Source organism: Sturnira hondurensis, unplaced genomic scaffold (assembly GCF_014824575.4).
Source record: "Sturnira hondurensis isolate 20B ecotype Veracruz unplaced genomic scaffold, ASM1482457v3 Scaffold0021143, whole genome shotgun sequence".
NCBI lineage: Eukaryota > Metazoa > Chordata > Mammalia > Chiroptera > Phyllostomidae > Sturnira > Sturnira hondurensis.
The window spans coordinates 28,433,174-28,455,998 of record NW_028093774.1 but is presented as its reverse complement, the minus strand read 5'-3'; the positions used below and the strand labels follow the sequence as shown (position 1 = coordinate 28,455,998).

Below are 22,825 nucleotides of genomic sequence, written 5' to 3'. Positions count from 1 at the left end.
AATTCAAATAAATAACTGATTTGACAATTTATTTGCTGCACTGACTGAACTGTTTGCTCATGAGGGAAGCATTATCTTCACCCTACCACTATTTTTAAGCTAACATTAATTGAGCTTACATGTAACCATGCTAAGCATTTATCATGTATTAACCCACTTAATTCTTACAGCCACTCTGAGATGGTAGCTGTGCTCCCCAAACCCCCTCTTACACCCACGCCTGCCAAATTCTACAAGGGAAACTGAAGCAGAAAGTGGGTGAGTAACCTGCCAGTAGCATACGGCTGGCAACGGCAGAGCTGGGGTTCACACGGGAGCTCAGGGCTCTGCACTAATAAGGGACACCCTCCTCTCTTTCCTTACGGTAGTAATACAATCTATATTACTGTGTACAGCCACAGAGTTCACTGACTTTGCTAATATCACAGTCCACATCTTAAAAGAAAGAAATTTAAAGGAGTAACTTGTCTGTTAATACACTTACCAACTTCCAAGACTGCTCATGGGCACCAACTTCCCGAATCCTCTCCTTCACGACCTCCTCCGTGGCCAGGACAGGGGCAGCACTGTCACTCAGGGGAGGAGCCAACTGACCAAGGAATTCCTGAGAGTGGCATTGCGCAGTTTTAGCTTCCCAGCTGCACGAATATGGAGGTCTGTCTAAATTATATTCTTGTTTTTCTGTATGGATCAAATCCTGTTGACATTTATCCCAAATTTTCTGCCCATCGTTTGGTCCCTCAGAGTGAAAAATGTTGTCTCTCTCACAGTTCTTGGCCAGGATAGCTTTACCTTTATCCTAAATATGCCAACACAGGTGTTAAGCTTCCCATTTGGGATTCAGAATGGACATACATATTTCCTTTCTTTTGGAATATAGACATAGTCATAATATATAACTTCAGGAAAAGGCCCTCAAAAGAAAGTAAGAGTTATAGAGTCCTGAGAAAGACAAGGCTGAGCAAACTAGAACAACAAGAGGAATTAAAACGATGACATGGAGGGACTGTTTCCAGAACATGGGAAATTTAGCTTAAAGGAGCAGCTAACCAAACAGCCCCACTTTGTGAGGACACACCCTTTACAGAAATTTTTGAGCTGTAAAAGTATGTAATGTAAAAGTATGTAAAAATACGAATGAAGGAAGTTACACCCCAACCTTTCCCTTGTGCTCCCGTAGTCCTCCTGCTTCCACTGCAAATAGTCAGGAGGAAAACAGAAGGTCACGCTGCGCCCCGCCCCAGCCAACCTCCTGCAGGAAGACTCTCCCTTGGTAAGTTCCAGCCTTCTTGCCACTGTCAGCTCTGGAAGCTGAGTAAACAAGTGGAGTTTCTGGGCTTTTTGCCACGTGAAACTGGGAAATGGAAGACAGCTAGAATTGTTGAAATAATGATGACTCTGCCTCACTAAAAGCCTGGGGAAAAAAGAGGCAAAATAAAACAGGGAGAAAAGGTCAGAGCTGTAGGGACTCTGGCTTGGGAGAGTGTTCAGAGAGGTGGCAGATCGGTGAGAGCAGTGAAAGAGTGGAAAGTGTTCCTGTGCATTACTGAGGTCGGCAATTAGAAATTGAAATTATTTTAAAGTACTTTGAAAGCAGTTCTGATTTTTTAATGGAGCCCCTCACATTCATGGACTTTGCTTTACATCCAGATTTTATAACAAACTATTATAGTCTGAGAATTTCAAAATAAGCTTTCGCCAGTTCTTTGACAGTTGCCAGTCTCCCATCACCCTGCAACACTCTTGTAGAAGATCTTCGACCGGCCCTGTGGACTGAGCGACCTGGCTCCTCTCTTCCTGCTTAACCCGACCCGTCACAATTCTCCACTTCAGTGCCTGGTGTAGATGATCCAACAGTTTAGCTTTAAAATTACTTGCCTCTATTTCAATAATTTTCACCTATACCCCTCTCAAGTGAACCCTTACACCCAGATCTAAAAACCCAGATTTTGTCAGCTGCAGGAAGCAACCCAGACCAGATTTAAAACTTCAGTAGTTTACTCTCTAACTGCCACTTCTTCTCCCAGCTCCTCGCAGCTCTAGTCCCTCCAGCCTTTGCCTCAGAATCCCAGAGACCTTCAGACCCTCCTTGCACTGCCTCCCCCAGAAGGCCGTCCAGTCAACCACCCTGCACTGCTTCCTTGTACCCTCCTCAGGAAGAGGACCCACGAAGCACTCAAAGTTGCCAATTATCTCCTGGAGTAATACAAAGTAATAAAAACCCTGTTTCCTCCTAAAATAGTCAGAATTTATCCTCACCTTCATCATGAAACTGCTCAAGGTATCTTCTTGTCCTTTTGTATTCATATGAGGGGTGAGTTCATTAGCGCCTGCTAATTTTTTCTCCAAAAGTTTTGTTTTTTGCTCTGCCTTTTCTTTTTCAACCAGATGTACTCTGTGTAAGACAGCAGTAGGTAACAATATCATGAAACCAACTCAATATTCAAGCTTCAATTAAAAATAAGGAAATAAACATTCCCCATCTAAAATATACTGTGTTGGCCAAAAAGTTCATTTGTTGTTTTCCATAGGATGGTTCTAGTGGTGCTGCTCTGTCTTGAACTTTATTTGAAACCGTCTCGGGAAATTGATTGGGACAGCTTTCACATCAGCATGCATTAAAAAAAACACATCAAAATTGGTGATGTTTTGTGTAGCCATTTTAATACTGAAAATGGAAGAAAATATATAATACTCTCAGCATATTGTGCTTTATTATTTCAAGGAAGGTAAAAATGCAACTGAAATGCAAAAAAGATTTGTGCAGTGTATAGAGCAGGTGCTGTGACTGACTGAATGTGTCAAAAGTGGTTTGTGAAGTTTCCTGCTGGAGATTTCTCTCTGGATGATGCTCCACGGTCGGGTAGACCAGCTGAAGTTGCCAGTGATCAAATCGAAACATTAATTGAGAACAATCAACATTACACCATGCAGGAGACAGCCAACATACTCAAAATATGCAAACAATAAAGTTATTGGTGAAAATGAAAAAATGTGTCCTTTTATTTTACAGACAAAATGAAACTGACTTTTTGGCCAATCCAATATTAAACATGTATATCAAGTAAAAATGTAACTATTTCTAAGGGGAGACTAGAAATGGCAGAGAAAGGGAGAGAAAAACAAGCCAAGTTAAGCCCTATAGTAGTTACCCTGGGGGAGGTCAATTTGGAAACCACCCTCTTCCAGGGGGAATCTGAGTGTGAGTGTCTAACGGCCTCTATTGCTAAGAGCGTGACAACTGGGGGACTCCACAAGCACTCCTGCTTTGATAACACCCTAACTGGGATTCGAAGAGGGAAAGGAACTAGAAAGAATAATACAGCAACAGAGAATAGCCTGTGTGATAGCTTTATTTATTACCAAATATACAAACACCAAACTGTTTGGTTCTTGTTTTGATTGGAATATTTTATGGGCTTCTTAATTACTAGTAGTATTATAAGAGGGAAAATTAGTGACTTCATTTCTCTTCTTATCAACCAAGGGCTCACGATCAAACATCTCCTCTCTCTGTATACCAACTCAATAACAACATGTCAGAGAATAACAAACTGTATAAAGGACAAAACCACACAATTATTCCAATAGATGCAGAAAAAGCACTTTATAAAATCCAACACACCTTCAAGATAAAAACACTCAATAAACTAGAAATAAAAGAAAAATTCTTCAACCTGATAAAGGATCATTACGAAAGACTCAAAGCTACCATCATATTGTATTTAATGGAGAAAGACTGAAAGTTTCCCCCCTAAGATCAAGAACAAAAGAAGGATGTCTGTTTCTTACCTCTTCCACACAACATGGTGCTGGAGGTTTGAGCTAAGGCAATTGGTCAAGAAAAATAAACTGAAGCACCAAGATTAGAAAGCAAGAAGTAAATCTCTTTGCAAATGAGACGACCTTGTATAAAGAAATTCCTAAGGAATACACACAAACACACACATAACTATTAGAGCTAACAGGTACTGCACAGCTACAGGACATGGGATTAATATGCAAAAATCAATTACATTTCTATTCACTAAAGTGAATAATTTTAAATAAAATTAAGGAAGTAGTTCCATTTCCAATGCATAAAAAAGAATAACATACTTATCAATAAATTTAATAAAAGAAAGGTAAGACATGTACACTGAGAACTATAAAATGTTGTTGAAATTAAAGAGAACCCAAATAATAGAAAGATGACCCATGTTCATGGACTGAAAGACAATATTAAGATGGCAATACTCCTCAAATTGATCTATAAATTCAACAAATTCCTATCAAAATCCCAGTTGACTATTTTTGCAGAAACTGACAATTTTAAAATTCACATGTAAAAGTAGGAGGCCCAAATAGCTGAAACAAACTTGAAAAAGAGGAAAAAGTTGGAGGACTCACACTTCAAAACTTACTAAAAAGCTACAGTAATGAAGAGAGTATGGTGCTGGCATAGGGTAGATATAGAGAGCAATGGAACGGAACTGAGAACCTAGAATTAAACTCACAGCCCTGGCTGCTGCGTTCAGTGGATTGAGTGCCACCTGTGAACCAAAGAGTTGTCAGTTCGATTCCCAGTCAGGGCACATGCCTGGATTTCGGGGCAGGTCCGCAGTAGGGGACACATGAGAGGCAACCACACATTGATGTTTTTCTCCCTTTCTTTCTCCCTTTCCCCTTTCTCTAAAAATAAAAAAATAAAATCTTTTAAAAAATAAACCCACACATAGTCCATTGATTTATTTTGCAAGATTGTCAAGACAACTCAATGAAGGAAAAAATAGTCTTTTTAACAAGTGGGGCTGACAGAGCTAAATTAGTCAAGATGGGCCAAAGACATAAATTTAAGTACTGAAACTGTAACTCTTAAAAGAAAACATGTGTAAATATTCACAACCCTAGATTAGGCAGTTGTTTCTTAGGTATGACCTCAAAGACACAAGTGACAAAAAAAGATAAACTTAATCAAACTTTTAAAATTTTGTGCTTCAAAGGACACCATTAAGAAAATTAAAAAACAGACTTCCGCCAAGATGGAGGCATAGGTGGAAACACTGTGCCTTCTCCCACAACCAAGTTTGAATACAACAAAGGTTTAGTAAACAAAGACACAGCCAAAGAACAGAAAATTGAATTATACGGAAGTCCAACAACAACGAACCGTTCAACTGGGATGGTAAGAGGGGCGGAGCCAGCAGCGGAGCAGGGTCGGGCAGGAAAGATCCCCCGACCTAGGCGCGCAGGCAGCCTGGACCCAGTCAGGGTGCGGGGCAGACTGACTGCAGTCGCACATTCACGCACAGTGAGACGGACGGCACAGTGAGATGGACCGTGCAGGCCCCAGTGGCGAACCCAGTGGTGGAGGGCTGACAGTGGTGGCACATTCTCGAGCGGGGAGATGAAGCGCTCAGGCCCTGGTTGCGGTGGCAGCTACAGCACCTGTGGCAGCGGCGGCGGCGGGAGGCGGCAGATGGGATGCCATTGCTCCTCTTTGACCCCGCCCCCACATGCAGCGTCACAACCCAGAGAATGAGTTGCCCTGCTCTGGTGAACACCTAGGGCTCTGCCCCTCATACATAACAGGCACGAACAGACCAAAACATTATGGCTCAAGAAGAACTCAAAGTCCCAGAGCCCATAACTCTAAGCAACCAAGAGATTGCCAGCCTCTCAGAGGCACAGTTCAAAACACGTCATCAGGATGCTCACAGAACTGGTAGATTATAGTCACATATTAGAGGAACATATGAAGGCTAAACTAATTGAAATGAAGGGAGATGCACAGGAAACTAATAGTGATGGAAAGAAAACTGGGACTCAAATCAATGGAATGGACGATAAGGAAGAACAAAACATCCAACCAGAAAAGAATGAAGAAATGAGAATTCAAAAAAATGAGGAGAGGCTTAGGAACCTCCAGGACATTTTCAAATGTTCCAACATCCGGATTATAGGGGTACCAGAAGGGAGAAAGAAACAGCCACGAGTGGAAAACTTATTTGAACAAATAATAAAGGAGAACTTCCCCAGTCTGGCAAAGGAAATAGACTTCCAGGAAATCCAGGAAGCTCAGAGAGTCCCAAAGAAGTTGGACCCAAGAAGGAACACACCAAGGCACATCATAATTACATTAGCCAAGACTAAAATGAAGGAGAGAATCCTAGAAGCAGCAAGAGATAAGGGGACAGTCACCTACAAAGGAGTACCCATCAGACTGTCAGCGGATTTCTCAAAAGAGACCTTACAGGCAAGAAGGGGCTGGAAAGAAGTATTCCAAGTCATGAAATCCAAAGACCTACAGCCAAGATTGCTTTATCCAGCAAAACTTTCATTTAGAATGGAAGGACAGATAAAGTGCTTCTCAGATAAGGTCAAGTTCAAGGAGTTCATCATCACCAAGCCCTTATTATATGAAATGCTAAAGGGACTTATATAAGAAAAAGAAGATGAAAAATATGAACAGTGAAAGGACAGCAAACTCACAGTTATTAACAATCACACCTAAAACACAAGCAAACCAAGAGGACAGTTAAATCAGGAGAGGAACCATAGAAATGAAGAACACATGGAAGGTTAGCAACAGGGGAGTGGGAGGAGGAGAAAGGGGGGAGAAGGGGGGAGAAGATACAGAAAATAAGTAGCATAGACGGTAGGTAGAAAATAGATAGGGGGCAGGGCAAGAATAGTAGGGGAAATATAGAATCTAAAAAACTTGAGACACATGGTTATAAACTAAGGGGGGAGAATGGTGGGGGAGGGAGTTTGCAGGTGGAGGGGAATGAAGGGGGGAATAGAACAACTGTAATGGTATAATCAATAAAATATATTTTTTTAAAAAACAACCCACAGATGGGACAAAAATATGTGCAAATCATGTATCTGATAAAGTTATGGTATCCAGAATATATAAAGAACACTTACAACTCAATGATAAAAAGACAAAAAGCCCAATTTAAAAGTGAGCAAAGGCCTGCCTGGTGTGACTCAGTGCCAGCCTGAGAACCAAAGGGCTGCCAGGTTAGATTCCCAGTCAGGGCACATGCCTGGGTTGTGAGCAGAGTCCCCAGTAGGGGATGCTCAAGAAGCAACCACACATTGATGTTTCTCTCCCTCTCTCTCTCCCTCCTTTGCCCTCTCTAAAAATAAATAAAATCTTTTTAAAAGATAAAAATGGGCAAAGGATCTGAATAGATTTTCTCCGAAGAAGATACACAAGTGGTCAGGACACACATGAAAGGATGGTCAACATCTTTAGTCATTATATACATGCAAATTAAAAAGCACAATGAGATACGACTTCATATTCACTAGAATGGGTATAATGAAAAAAAATGAACAATAACATGGGTTGGTGAGAATATGGAAAAATTGAAATCTTCATACATTGCTGGTAGTAATTAAAAATGGTGCAGCTGCCCAAGGAAACAGCCTGGAAGTAAGTGACTTCAAAAAGTTAAATGTAGAATTACTTTATGATTCAGCAATTCTATTCCTAAGGCATATACCTAAGAGAAGTGAAACATATAGTCATGTAAAAACTCATACAAAGAGTGTTCATAACAGCATTATCCATAAAGCACCTGCTCCGAAAGGAAACGACCCAGTGTCCTCAACTGATGAATGGATAAACAAAATGTGGTGTATCCTTCTGGTGGAATATTATTATTCGGCAATGAAAAGAAAGAAGTACCAATTCACGCTGCAACATGAATGGATCTCGAGAACAATGTGCTAAGAGAAAGAAGTTGGATACAGAATCATATTACATAATTGAATTCATATGAGATGCTCAGAAAAGGCAAGTCCATAGAGAAAAAAAGTGGACTAGTGGTTGTCAGAGACTGGAGGGGATGGAATAGGGAGTAATTGGAATGGACACAGGGTTTATTTAGGGTGTAATAAAAATGTTCTGGAATTTGATAGTGGTGATGGTTGCATGACCTGTGAATATACTGAAAACTAATGAATTGTATATTTTAAAGGGGTGAGTTTTAATGGTATGTAAATATCTCAGTGGAAATGTTTTTTAAAATGTAATAATTTTGAGCCAGTTATTATGTGAAATTCTTCTATATTTAAATTCTCTGATCAACCAGGAACACAGACATCATACACTACTTGTAAGTTAAGACAAACGACATTGGAGAGCAAACTAGAAAACCCCTGGCCCTCGGAGCCCAGCACCACCACCTGGTCCTGCCCTCCGGCGGCTCAGGCTAGATGCCAGCATGGAGACAGGGCTGCATGCAGAACGCCTGCAAGGATGTCCTGCTAGTCAGTGGTCTGGCCAAAGCTTCTGGGAACTGGGATCCTGTGCTTTACTCTGAAGACTGAGGACCACCTTCAGGCACAAAGTGATGAGTGACTGCCTCCAAGTCTCAAGAAATTATTTTTCTCTAACCAAGTAACTTTTAGATATTTTAGACTTTTCCAAAATTCTATAGGAATTGATGGCATTTTTATTCAAATAAGGAAACTGGGTGAAGGAGTAGACTTTTAAATAATAATGGCCTGGTTTGTTTGAAGTGCTTTCCACTGAAGAGAAACAAAAATCTTACCACCAAATGGACCAAAATGCACCTCCTTCATAAGTAAATTACTATTGTTTCTATACCTGGAATATTATGTGTTTTATTCACTGGACACTTACATTTTGGGAAGGAAAATATTTTTGTTTATTAAAAAATTAATTTTTGTAATTTGTTGTTTCTAAGATTTTTATACAACAAAATCTGTTCTTTTCTCATGAATTTACAATTTCTAAATAAAGATAAGCCAGTGTAAACTTGGGGGAAGGGTAAGTTTTATTAATCAAATGATGTCTGGATTTTTCTCAGAGAAGACTGTTTTATTTTGAACATTAAACATTGAAGCTCTTAGCAAACTTATTTGATCGTGTGGTTCGCAGGCCTGTGCTCAATCCACTGAGCTACACCAGCCAGGGTTGTTTGAAAAGATTAATGTTGTGTTGTGAAGCAAAGTTTATCTCTGTCTTCTTAAGCTCCTCTACTTTATAGTTGTGGTTGTACCTAAGAAATTATTTTACGTCTTTAAAAATATGTTCAACATATGACTGACTAACAATGATTAAAAACAAAGTAACGTAGAGGAAAGAAAGAAAACTCCATACCTTAGACGGTTTTCTAGTTCTGTAATGCTTTCATTCAGATCCCAGTTGACTCTTTCAAGACTGTGAACATTGATGCTTTTCAAAGATTTAATTCTGGTTAGAGAGGCAATAAGCTCTTCTAGGTCCTTGATATCATTTTTCAGGGACATTATCTGGAACGACTGTTTCACATTATTTTCTTTGTAACTTTCTAGTTCACTCTTTATCTCTTGCACTGAAGTTTGTTTTACTAAAAGTTTGTTTTGAAGATTTCTTAGCTAAGGAAAAAGATAGTGTTACTTGAAATCATTTATAATTTTGGTTTTAGAAATTTCTTGATTTTAAATCATTATGGGTATTTAAGTTACACGTTATCATACAACAAAATGAAAGTTTTCAAACCTAACAGCACATTCCAATGTATTTAACATATATATATATAAAAATATAATTACATATATTTTAATTATGTATATATTAAAATTTATGTCATTAATATATATTAAAAATTATGTCAAATTGGCACATATGGCTTGGAATAAGTGATTTTATTCTCATCCACATTAAAGTGTTTAAATCTCATTACAAGAGTGAATTATACCAATAACAAATTTTAGAATTCCCAGCAGAAAAGAAGTACTCGATGCTTTGGCCATAGCTGTGTTGTTTTATGACGGGTGGCAAAGGGGTGTGTGCGCACACTCTGTACCTTAGATGGTTTTCTAGTTCCTGTGTGCACAGGGCCCTCTTCTAAAGAGCAAATGACGTTTTTATCACTTGGTTTCTGACTTATTCGTGCTGATCCAAGAAATAGGGAGAGGAGAGTCAGCAGAAAGAGTGAATCTTAAATTGATCATAAAGGAAATAAAACAACAAAGCAAAGAAGAGCTCATAAAGTTAGGAAGAGAAGCAAGAGTGATGACTTGTCAAAGTAGAAGCAAAACAGGCGAGCCACCAAAGACCACTGTTGGAAGGAAGGAATTAAAAAGGATCAAAGGGGCAGAGGGTGCGGCTGCTGCGAGGTGATTTTATTATATTTGGATAACATTTTTTAAAATTGTTTTTCTATCTGATAAGTGAAGGAAATTCACTAGATTAAAAAACTCAGATATTGTTAGCACTTTTCTCATGGCAGAATCTCAACAAATGTTGAGTTGTAACTCTGTTCCTATCAAATAGATCCCAACTTCTGGTAATCACAACAGTTGTTAAAACCCTTTAGCACTGTCTTCATTATTTTAACCAGTTAAGTAGGGAGTCTCTGAGCTGCAGTGGTTATCTTTCATCTAGGACACCATGAAAACAATGAACGCCCCCTGGAATTGCGCAGTGTAGTGGTCCTGTTCTGTACTACAACGTAAGTACTATAGTTTAGTTAGTTTTTAGTTTTCCTATTGTCAGGTTATTGTTAAGATAATATCTTGTGAAAAATACCTAAAGCAGCATAAGTCTCAAACTCACGCAATATTGATTTCTAGATCAGGTTTAGTTTTCTTTTAGTGACCAAACCTTGTCAACTAGTCTTCCGAAGCAATTGCCAGTTCTGTTTGTTACTCCCTCCATCTGAACAGTGATGTGCAAAATCTCAGATTTGAAGACACTGCTGTATTTTTCTATGCCAATAAACCCAAATTTCGAATAGTTGGGTTAGATTTGGATGTAATGAACCAGAAATATGTTCAGGACTTAGCTAAACCTAGAAACCCCCAAAATGAGGTATAGCCTGTTGAAAAAAATTGTCAACAAAGGACCTATCTAGAGCAAACAATTTCAAACTCTCAGAAAACATGCAGTTAAAAAATGGGCAAAAGACTTGAAAAGAGACTTTATCAGAAAGAATATATGGATGGCAAATAAGCACATAAAAATATGTTTATCATCATCAGCCAATAGGGATATGCAAATTAAAGCCACAATGACATATTACTACAAATGTATCCGCTATCTAAAATACAAAACAGTGCCCTGGCTGGTGTGGCTTAGTGGATTGAGTGCTAGCCTGTGAACAAAAGGGTTGCTGGTTCGATTCCCAGTCAGGGCACATGCCTGGGTTGCGGGCCAGGTCCCCAGTGGGGGGCGTGCAAAAGGCAACCACACATTGATGTTACTCTTCCTCTCTTTCTTTCTTCCTTCCATTCCCTCTGTCTAAAAGTGAATAATTAAAATCTTTTAAAAAAATAAAACACAAAATAGTGACAACACCAAATGCTGGCAAGAATGAGGAGAAACTGGGTCACTCACACATTCCTGATAAGAATGTAAAATGGTACAGCCGCTCTGCAAAATTCTTTAGCAGTTTCTTAAAAACTAAACATGCAATGGCCTTCTGACCCAGCTATGGCACTTTCAAGGACTTATTCCAGAGAAATGAAAAGCTATGTTCACAAAAGGCCTATACATGAATGTCCATAGAAGCTTTATCTGTAATAGCCAAAAAACTGGAAGCAACCCAGACATTTGTCAACAGGTGAATGGTTAAACGAACTGTGGTACTTACATACCACAGACTCAGCAATAAAAAGGACCAAACTATTAATATATGCAACAAATTGAATAAATCTCCAGGAAATTATGCTGAGTGAAAAAGCCAATCCCAAAAGATTACATATATATAATTCTATTTATGTAAGATTTTAACAACAGCTTTATTGAGATATAATTCATAAAGTTAACCATTTAAACTACACAGTTGCATGGTTTTTAGTATATTCATAGAGTTGTGTGGCCACACTAAACTGCTTTATTTTTCACTTTTAAAAATTGAGCTATAATTCACGTATTATAAAATTTACCCTTTAAAGCATACAATTCAGTAGTTTTTAGTGTATTCACAGGTTGTGCAGCCATCACCACGATCTAATTCCAGAACTTTTTCATTATCCCCCAAAGAAACCCGACCCCCATGAGCAGTTACTGTACTCCCTGTCATCCCTCTCCCCCTCAGCCCCTGGCAGCCTAGCTAGTCTCTGTCTCCATGGATTTGCTTATTCTAGATGTTTCAATGAGTAAAATACAGTATGTTGTGTTTATAATTGGTTTATTTTTATTCAACACAATGTTTTCTAGGTTCATTCATGTTGTAGCATGAATCACTACTTCATTCCTTTTTGTGGTTGATTAAAATGCTACTACAGACATATACACATTTACTTAGTCACTCATTAGTTCATGGACATTTGAGTTGTTTGCACTTTTTGGCTCTATGAATGAGACTACTATGAAGATTCATTTACAAGTTTCTATGTGAATATATGTTTCAATTCTCTTGTACTAACTACCTAGGAATGGGATTGTCAGGTCATATGGTAACATTATGTTTATATTTTCAAGTGTGCAACATTTGGAAATGACATTTTAGGACAAGAGGAGAAATGAGTGGTTGCCAGGGGTTAAGGTGGGAAGGAAGTGGATGTGGATATAAAATGGTAACAAGAGGATCTTAGTGGTGTTGAAATTAACTGTTCAGTGTCTTGCCTAATTGTTCAGAACATAACACACAGAGGAATACAAGTAACTGGGAAAATCTGAATAAAATTGGTGGATTATATTCTGTCAGTGTTAACATTCAGGCTGTTACATTATGCTATAGTTTTGCAAAATTTGACTATTGGAAGAAACTGGGCAAAGTATACAATGGATCTCTCATTTCTTATAGCCACAAGTGAATCTACAATTATCTCAATTAAAATTAATAATAACTAGTTTGGATATATATTTTCCTTTAGCTGCAAAATTTATATTGCATGCATTCATCCCCTCCAGAACTGGCTGTGTCTCCCAGGCTTCTACTATATCTGCCTTATTACTATATTAAGGAAAGAAAAACATCTCACCTCCATGAACACAGTCATACTGCCCTCGCAAAAGTTATTATGAAAATCAAATTTAGAAGTACTGGCAAAATACATTAAATTCATCTTAAATGTAAGACACCAGGCCTTTTTATACATACTATCAGTAATATTTTTACAAGTTGTTTAACTCATTTATTATTACAGCAACCCATCTAGCATTGTGCAAGGTTTTTAGCTCAGTATCATATTGCCTAAACTAGACAACACAATCACCAACTGAATACTTGAATATTTATCCTTCTATAGCTGGCTTTCCTTAGATATACCTCTCCTGCACCTGTTTCTCCATTACTGGGGAGAAACATGTGATAATTATTTTTGTATGTTCCACAAAGAAATAAAGTTAATTACAACAAAAAAAAATGTTCTATGCATGCAGTGAAGAGAAAAACTGCCTTATCAAGACAATTGTGTTTCCACAGGACTAAATAATAGGTTATTAGAAAAGAAAAAGATGGCTCATGCTGAAGGTATTGTGCTGAAATCACTAGTCTCCTTAAACTTTATTTTTATCCTCACCCGAGGACATATCCTTTTCCATTTCTTTTGGAGAGAGAGTAAGGGAGAGAGGGAAACAATGATGTTACAGAGAAACATCAATTGGTTGCCTCCCATGTGCACCCAGACCAGGGATCAAACCTACACCTAAGTATATGTCCCAATGGGGAATCGAACCCACAACCATTCAGTTATGGAACAAAGCTCCAACCAACTGAGCCACACCTGCCAGGCCACTGGTCTTAAAAACAAAAACAAACAAAAAAAACCCCTTCAACACAGGGAAACCTTGCAATAACTGTCACTAATTTTTATTAAATTCAGGGAACATCAATATGAACGATGGAATACTTTCTAATATATGTAGTAGTTAAAACCATGTCAAAATGAGAACTTCATAAAGGCTTTTTTAGATACCTGCTTTGACAAATAGATTTAAAATATTTATAATTACCGAATGATTTATGTACATGTAGAGAAGTGCTTTTAAAGATACTTTAAGCCTTGGATGGTGCAGCTCAGTCAGTAGGAACACTGTCCTACAAAGACATTTAAATTTAACCTCTACCTATTTCTCTATGCTAAAAGAGGGTAAATATTAGCATAAATAAAATTGAAATTATAGAAGGTCTGTCTGGAAAAAGTCCAGCCATTGTTAATATAACAAGAATGGTTTGAGCAACATCAATGTAACCTGGCAGCCAAGGAGAGTGGACTGGAATGCTCGCGTATGAACAATGACCACTTCACTGCACTAATCAGTGGGGGCAGTAGACGCCATTGAGTGAGCATGTGCACTGTGTGGCCTTCACATTCAAAATGACTGAGTGAGGAGAACAAAGAATCTGCATCAAATTCTGCAGTAAGCTTGCACATTCCTCCATGGAAACCATTCAGATGATTCAGAAGCCTTTTGGGGACGAAGCAATGAGTGCAGCAGATAAAAGCATGCCACAAGTGCTTCCAAGAGGGTGGAGAACCTGTTGAAAGCGATGCATGTTCTGGAAGGCCTGCAACAAGTGCAACACCTGAGAGTGCTGAGCTGAACCCCCAGAGCCCAGATTTGGTGCCCTGAAACTTCTGGCTTTTCCTGAAAGTAAAATCATCTTTGAAAGGGAAGAGATTTCAGACCATCAATGAGATTCAGGAAAATACAATGGGACAGCTGATAGTGATTCAACATAGGATTTTGCAGTGTTTTAAACAGTGGAAGAGATGCTGGGAGAACTGTGTGAGGTCCCAAGGTGCCTACTTTGAAAGGGACTAAGGCATCATTGTCCTATGTACAGTTTCTTGTATCTTGTAGTTTATTCAATAAATGTCTCTATTTTTCAATTGTGTGGTTGGATACTTTCCGGACAGGTCTCGTATATTTACCCATCTATCTACATCGATATTCATATCTGTTTAAATGAAACCTGAGATCAGACTATGTGTTGGTAGATGAGATAGCAGAAAAGAACTTTAATGAGGTCGTGGGCAGAAAAGAGGCCCCAAGGAATATAAGCCACTGTCACGGATTGAGTTATATCCCTTTCAAATTTGTATGTTTGAGTCCTAAGCCCCTGAACCTCAGAAAGTGACCGTGTTTGAGGGTAGTGCCTTTAAAGAGGTAGTTGAGCTACGAAATCTTTAGGGTGGGACCTAATTCAATATGATGATGTTTTCATAAGAACAGGAAGTTTGGCAACAGACAGTTTCAGAGGGAAGACCATGTTAAGACACAAGAAATAAATGGGCATCTAACATGCCAAGAAAAGAGGGCTCAGAAGAAACCAACCCTTTCAATACAGTAATTTTATGAGGTGATGGAAGTATTAATTAACCCTACTGTGGCAATCATAATATACACATATATCAACCCACGACATTGTATGCCTTAAGTTTATACAATGTTGTATGTCAATTATATGACAATAAAGTTGGAAAAAACATTTTTAAAAAAGAAGAAAGCAATCCTGTTGACAACTTGTCTTGGAGTTTTGGCCTTCAGAATTGAGAAAATAAATTCCCATTGTTTAAGCCACCCAGTCTGTGGTACTTTGTTATGTCAGCCCTAGAAAACTCATACAGATGTAACAGATAGCTCCTTATTCAATGAGTTGGTCAGTGACCCATGTGTAAACAAGCAGAAGACTTTACTTAAAGCTACCCACAGAGGCAGCACCTTTAGCACTGCCGGTGGCCTTCGGGCCTCCAACCGTGTTTACCTACAAAACTGTCTCCTGCAAAAAATATCCGGAGGTACGTGGGCTCAACTAAAGAAATTCTTACAAGCGCTCTCTAGTTCACCACAGGGAATAAAAGTCAAAGTATTTCCTACAAATGTGGTTTCTTTCTTTTTCATCCGTTGATGTTACTCAGATATTTCAAGTATTCAGTAAGATTAGTGGGTATTTGCCATTTGGTGCTATATTGAAAATGGGAGCTCATACTTTCCATTAAAAATGCTTCATATATGTAACTTATTTTTACATAAATTTTAAGTATGGCAGTTAATAAGCAATGTTCTAAAATCCTAGCATTTGGCTCTGGCTGGTGTAGCTCAGTGGATTGAATGTGGGCTGTGGACCGAAGGGTTGCTGGTTCAATTCCCAGTCAGGGCACATGCCTGGGTTGCAGGACAGGTTCCCAGTGGGGGCCATATGAGAGGCAACCACACATTGATGTTTCTCTCTCTCTCTTTCTTCCTTCCCCTCTCTCTAAAAATAAAATAAATAAAATCTTTTAAAAAAACAAATAAAATCTTAGTATTTTGCAGGCAACTTAAAAGCACTTAACTATGTACAATCTTCAAAGGGATTTCTCTGACAAAAGAGATTCAGGTATAAACACTCCTCAGTAAGAAAAGAATTTAATATTGAGAAAAAAGCAAAACTGAATTGAGATGATACTTTGAACCCTTTATCAAAATTTCCCCCCTACTTTTATAGAGGATATACTTTCCCATTGTGTTTTATTTTCCGATAACCCATATACCTCAGCTAAAAGATTCTTGTTTTTCACCAACAAACCATCAAGGTCAGGATGGACTGGGTCGGCTGCTCTTTTGTTGAACATAATTGGGTTCCTGGTGGAAACCATTTCAAGGGGTGGATCAAAACAAGCCTACAAAAGAGAAATTGCAAATAAACGAAACGTGTACTCCATAGATCAAGCCCCACAATGTTCTAGCCCACGCAAACACAAATAAGTAGCTCTAAATAGAATATGACTTTAAAACATTCATTTTAGGGTACTATCTTAACACAATAGGTCTCAGGAAAATAGCAAGTAACATGTTGAGTTAAAAGGCTATTTTACATCTTTTTAGAAGAATTCTTACTTGACAACTTATTTAGAACATGAGCCGTGAGTAAATGCAGCACATTTAAATAGACATTATTTCTGAAAATACAGATATCAGCAAGACAAACATAAATATCTGGGGAAAATTTAATTCACATATAATAAAACCTTTATAAAAACATGAACTATTGGGAGGTCATTGATGTAAGATTTACCACTAATTGATTTTTAGGTTACAAAGTAATTCCTACATATTATTATCATCAAATGAAATTGATTTTTTACAAAACCTGATTTCAGCCCTGGCCAGTATAGCTCAGTTGGTTGGAGTGTCATCCCAGAAGCTGAAAGGTTGTGGGTTTGATTCCTGGTCAGGGCACATGCCTAGGTTGTGAATTCAGTCCCAGTCAGAGCATGTAGGGTAAGGATAAAACAAACAAATAAACAAAAAAACCCGCCCCAATTTCAGTAAATCAAATTCAATTTGTTTCTTCCACACCTGAGGGTAAAATTAGGGGTATTTACCTATGTTACAGTATCTCCCCCATTGTCAAGAAGGTGTACGATGTTCTATTTTGTGATTAGTATAACTTTTTAAAAAATATTTATTTATTTCTAGAGAGGGGAAGGGAAGGAGAAAGAGTGGGAGAGAAACATCAATGTGTGGTTGCCTCTCATGTGTCCCCTATTGGGGACCTGGCCTGCAACCCAGGCATGTGCCCTGACTGGGAATCAAACCCACAACCCTTTGCTTCACAGGCCCACGCTCAATCTGCTGAGCTACACCAGTCAGGGCTTGACTAGTATAACTTTTGGCAAGAACAAAATGTACATGATTCAAATGAAACAAAAACAAAGTATTAAACTAAATCTCTAAGAAGCACATGAATGTATCACATGGTCCTCAATGGACTAGAGAAAAATACTTTTCTACAGTTACCAGGTTTTAGAATGTTATGCCTTCCAAGATAATAGGAACAAAGACTTGCACATGAGAATACAAATGACCACATAAATGTTTAAAGAAATAAAACAGAACATAAGTTCTGTTTTATGTTCTGACTTATATTTGAAAATATAAGTCACAGGAGACCAAAGAATGAACATATTAGAAAACCAAATAAGGCTTCTGGAAATAATAAGTGTAAACACTTTAATTTAAAAGTTAAATCAAAGTCTAAAGAATAAGTTAATCTTAAAGATAAGTATGAAGTCCTGGCAGGATACTCAGTTGGTTAGAGCATTGTCCCCAGGCACCAAGGTTACAGGTTTGATCCCCAGTCACGACACATACAAGAAGCGACCAAGGAATGCATAAAGTGCATTTATTCTCTCTCTCTCCTCCTTCCTTTAAAATCAGTAAATAAAAATTAAGAGATAAAGATAAATATGAAGAAATTATCAAGAAGACAACACTTGGAAAAAATAAATGACGAATGTGAGAGAGTTTAAGGCACGCAGACTAAAATAAGAAGTCTATCATATGTCTAATTGGAATCCAAGAAGGCTATAATTTAGACAATGGGGTGGAGGCAATATGTAAATAAAGAATGCCTGAGAACCAGACAGAATTGTTAAAGACACCAATATAAGTGGGCTAGCAAATCCCAAGAAGAGTAAAAAAAAGCATTATTTATGTACACACTTACAATGAAACTGCAGTTTAGACGTCTAAAAAGCAGACAATAAAAAGGACAGACAAAAGAATAGCTATTTGATTGCTGAATGACTTCTCGACAGTAACAAGCTAGAAAAAAACAGAATGATATCTATAATATTCTAAGAAAAATAGATCATATTTCATTGACTCTAAGGCCACAAATTTTCATGTCTCTGCCATGGGGGTACATCTAAAAGTTGATGATGCCACTTCATGTTGTGGATAGTTTAGCCAGAAACATTTAAATTTCATAATGGTGCATTAAAAAAATAGTGTTTCTTCAAATTGAGGAGATATGGTAGCTGTCAACTATAATTTTATACTGAATGAAATTATGGTTTTAGATTAAGAGTAGAATAAAGATATTATAGACAAACAAAAACTGAATTTACCACCAATATGCCCTCATTTAAGAAAATCCTAGTCCTGGCCAGGTAGCTCAGTTGTTTAGATTGTTAAAAACAAAATAAATAAAAAAAGAAAATTCTAAAGAATATATTTCTTATAGAAAGCAAATGAACTGACAAAGTCTGAAATATTAGGAAGAACAGACAACAAAATTAATAGTAAATATGTGGGTATATTTAATTAAGCATAACTTAATTTTAAGAACCTGATTCATAGGATTGAAAATAAGGGACAGAACCAATGCAGGATATAAACAAACAAACATAAACACTGAGGGGAGAAAAACAGTGTAAAGCACTATAAAATTTTCAGATTTCTCAGGAGTAATGAAGATCTCAGTTAAGTTAGTTTTTATTTTAAAATGATTGATATAACAACTAAACCAATAGCCATTTAGCATGTAACTTCTAAACTATTAGAAAAGGAAAATATGAAATGAGAAAGATAAAACAAATACAACACAACAAACCAAAAACATAATCAGTTTTTAGCATACTGGGGGGGAGGAAGGAAACAGAAAAAAAATGGGACAAATAGAATATGATGGAAGAAATACATACAATAACCAGTAACGCCAATACATACAAATGAATGAACCTTTCCAGTTAAAAGCAAGGATTATCATCATTATTTGAAAAAGAAAAAACTGAAAACAATGATATGGTATATTCATACAATAGAAATTGAAATAATAAAAATACAAAATAATAAAAATTATTAACACCAACACAAATATCACTAAGCAAAAAGCAGCAAGTCATAAAAGAATAAAAACAGTATAGTTCAAATTCATACAAACTTTTTTGTATTATGATCTTTTTTTATTCATATAAGCTTTTAAAACATAAATTAACATTGGTGATGGAAACATATATGGGTGATAGAACTAGGAAGAGAAGCAAGAGCATGATTAACACAAAACCCAAAGTATCTACTATTTCAGCCCTGGCTGGTGTGGCTCAGTGAATTGAGCACTGGCCTGCAAACCAAAGGGTTGCTGGGTTGATTCCCAGTCAGAACACATGCCTGGGTTGTGGGCCATGTCTCCAGTAGGGGGTGCATGAGAGGCAGCCACACATTGATGTTTCTTTCCCTCTCTTTCTCTTTCCCTTGCCCTCTCTCTAAAAATAAAATAAGTAAAATCTTTAAAAAATATCTACTATTTTGAAGTTTCGGTGGGAGGCAGTGTTCAGTCAGGAAGGGCCACACAGAAGACTTGTAAGGTACTGGCAATGTATGAAACTAGATGGGGGGGTTGGGTCACAGGTATTTGTTTTATTATTTAACCTGTATGTATATATTTTATAGTTCTTTTCTATTTATATTTTAAAAAATCATACATAAAACTACATATTTTTAGAAGATGTATATATATTCAAAGACATATATCAAAACAGCCTGAGGTAAAAGAGAATGGAGAAAATGGAGAAAAAATAAAGTGAGAGGGGCCTGCACAAAAGAATGATCATGTACAATGAACTAAGTATGATTAACTGGAGTTTGCCTGAGTTCTAAAACAATAATAAATTGACTAAAATGTGCTAAATATCTTATTTTGTATACACAATATTGCTAAGACTCCAAACACCAAAGTAAAAAGAAAAAATATAATTATAGCAAATGAGACATGTAATTTATAAAAATGAGAAATAATCAACCTGTAATTTATTTTTCTAGATAAGTTTTTTCAAATACAGCTTGAAAACTTTTCTTATTTCATAGTTCAGAAGATATGGACAAGGAGGCATGCTGAATAGACTTTATATAAGAATCTCACTTATATGAGAAAAATGAAAATGCATAAAACTGCAAAATTAAAATGTATAAAAATGGTGATATATTAATATAATTGTAATGGAATTCTATGTAGCAGTTAACATGCACAGACTCAATTTATGTGAATCAGAAAGAAGAACTCTCAGAAACATAAGACTGAATGCAAACGGAAAGGCAGAAAGTTATGTGTAGTAGAATATCATTTATGTAAATTTTTAAATGCCCAAAACAACAAGTGTTAAATATAAAGATGTAAAGCCTATACACTTAGTTCAGAACAGTTATTTCTTAAAAGGAAAAAGAATGGTCCGGGATGGTCAAATACTACTTTCCTGCAGGCTTATAAGAGCAGCTGCCTTAACACCCCCACCTCTCACCACACAGCCCAGTAACCAAAAAGGCTCCTGCTCAATAGCGGAGGCTCCAGGGCCTGTCCCAATGCCAGGATGACACGAGCAATTTTATGGTGCTGTATTCAACTCAATTCAATTCAACTTATAATTCAATTTGGGTTTTAATATATATTAGTCCCAATAAAAACTGGAGTTTTTACAGTTGATTGTTTTATAGTTGATTTAAAATAAAGTTCATAGTTAAATGAACACATGTTGAAAATAAGATTATAATTACTTTAATGTAAAATTTCTAATTTTATAGTGTACTAATATTACATTGTATTTTTATCATGTTCTTAGCATATAATGTGAAAAATGGCAAAATAACTTTAAAACTTTCTGGAGGTGTAAAAAAAAATTTCTGGAGGGATTCATGAGATTTATGTACTTGAAAGCAGTTCAACCACTAGAGATGGAGCACTGTCCCTTTGCATTGTATCATTTATTTTTTCCCCATGTTTACTGAGTATAATTAAAAATAAAAATTAAGCCCTGGCTGGTGTAGCTCAGTGGATTGAGCACGGGCCTGCGAACCAGAGGATCGCGGTTCGATTCCCAGTCAGGGCAGATGCCTGGGTTGCAGACTGGTTCCCTGCAGGCCAACTCCCAGCAGGGGATGCACGAAAGGCAACCATACATTGATGTTTCTCTCCCTCTCCTTCCCATCTAAAGATAAATAAATAAATAAATAAAATCTTTTTTAAAAAAATAAATAAATAAAAATAAAAATTACACATAAAGTGTGTGATGATGTTTATATATATATATATATATATATGATGAAATAATCCTCATAGCCAAGCTAATGAACATATCTATCACCTCACAGTTACCATTTTCTTTTATTCTTCCTGTCTTATTTGTGGTAACACTTAAAATCTATTCTCTTAGCAAATTTCAAGTATAAAATACGATATTGGTAACTACAGTCACATTGCTCCACATTAGATCTCCAGAACTTACTCACCTCGCACAACTAAAACTGCCCCCTTCTACCGACATCTCCCCATCTCTCTCCTTTCTGCCTCTGAAAACCGCCGTTCTGCTCTGTGCTTCTGCGAATCTGTCTTAATTTTTACGAGTGAGATCATGAAACATTTTTCTTTTTTTGTCTTGAAACACTATTTGAATCAAACACTTCTTGAATCAAAACACTATTTATATTGTAACTTGTTGAAACAGCCTAATATACATGCGTGCACTCATAATATCATACTTAAACACAACTTGTGAATCATATCTTTAGATACTTAACTTACAAGTTTCCTTCATTTTCAGTTTCTCAATTTATCTAATGCTAATTGAAGTCTAATGTGTTAAAGATGTAGCATGTGACAGCTCATAGTGCTTTTGCCTCAGAAGAAAATAAAATGGAATTGCACATTGTAATTTTTATAAATTCAATTTCCCAAGAACTTCAGTACTGCTTTAAATCCCTGTCCCATTCAATCCATATAATATCTTTTCTTTTTAAAGTGAAAATAAAAGCAATAGAAAAACCACATCTTCCAAATTCATACCCGTATGTTTTATTAAGCAGTTAGAGATTTTTTTTTAAGATCATGGAATGTGTTCTGGGTGGGGGAGGCAGCACTGATGTTTAGAAACTGTGTACCTGAGGGCCTGCATCTAGGTGGGGTATGTGTTTCCTTTGACAGGTGGTATCTCTCAGAAAATTGAACAGTCCCAGAATGAGAGGAATTTTCATAAGGGGAGGAAAAAATGAGGACAGTGTGACTTGACATGGAACAGAAAGCATGAAGGCCTTGTTTTCTTCACTCTAAAATCCATGTCAAGATTAATTCATTCTAGATTTATTAATATTTAAGGCAATTATTAAAGTGCAAAT

General features: G+C 37.0%; 1 protein-coding gene across 1 annotated transcript in view; it reads right to left on the bottom strand.

Annotated features, from left to right (window-relative positions):
• Window positions 1-22,825, bottom strand: part of LOC118976950 (coiled-coil domain-containing protein 170-like) — a 34,797-nt gene that overhangs the window by 9,546 nt on the left and 2,426 nt on the right. Inside the window, exons 2-5 of the mRNA XM_037031747.1 lie at window positions 16,429-16,557; window positions 9,119-9,375; window positions 2,260-2,395; window positions 485-799 (exon numbers count right to left, since the gene is read on the bottom strand). Coding sequence (XP_036887642.1) covers window positions 485-799; window positions 2,260-2,395; window positions 9,119-9,375; window positions 16,429-16,533 — 813 coding nt within the window. The 5' untranslated portion in view covers window positions 16,534-16,557. The remainder of the gene's footprint in view (window positions 1-484; window positions 800-2,259; window positions 2,396-9,118; window positions 9,376-16,428; window positions 16,558-22,825) is intronic.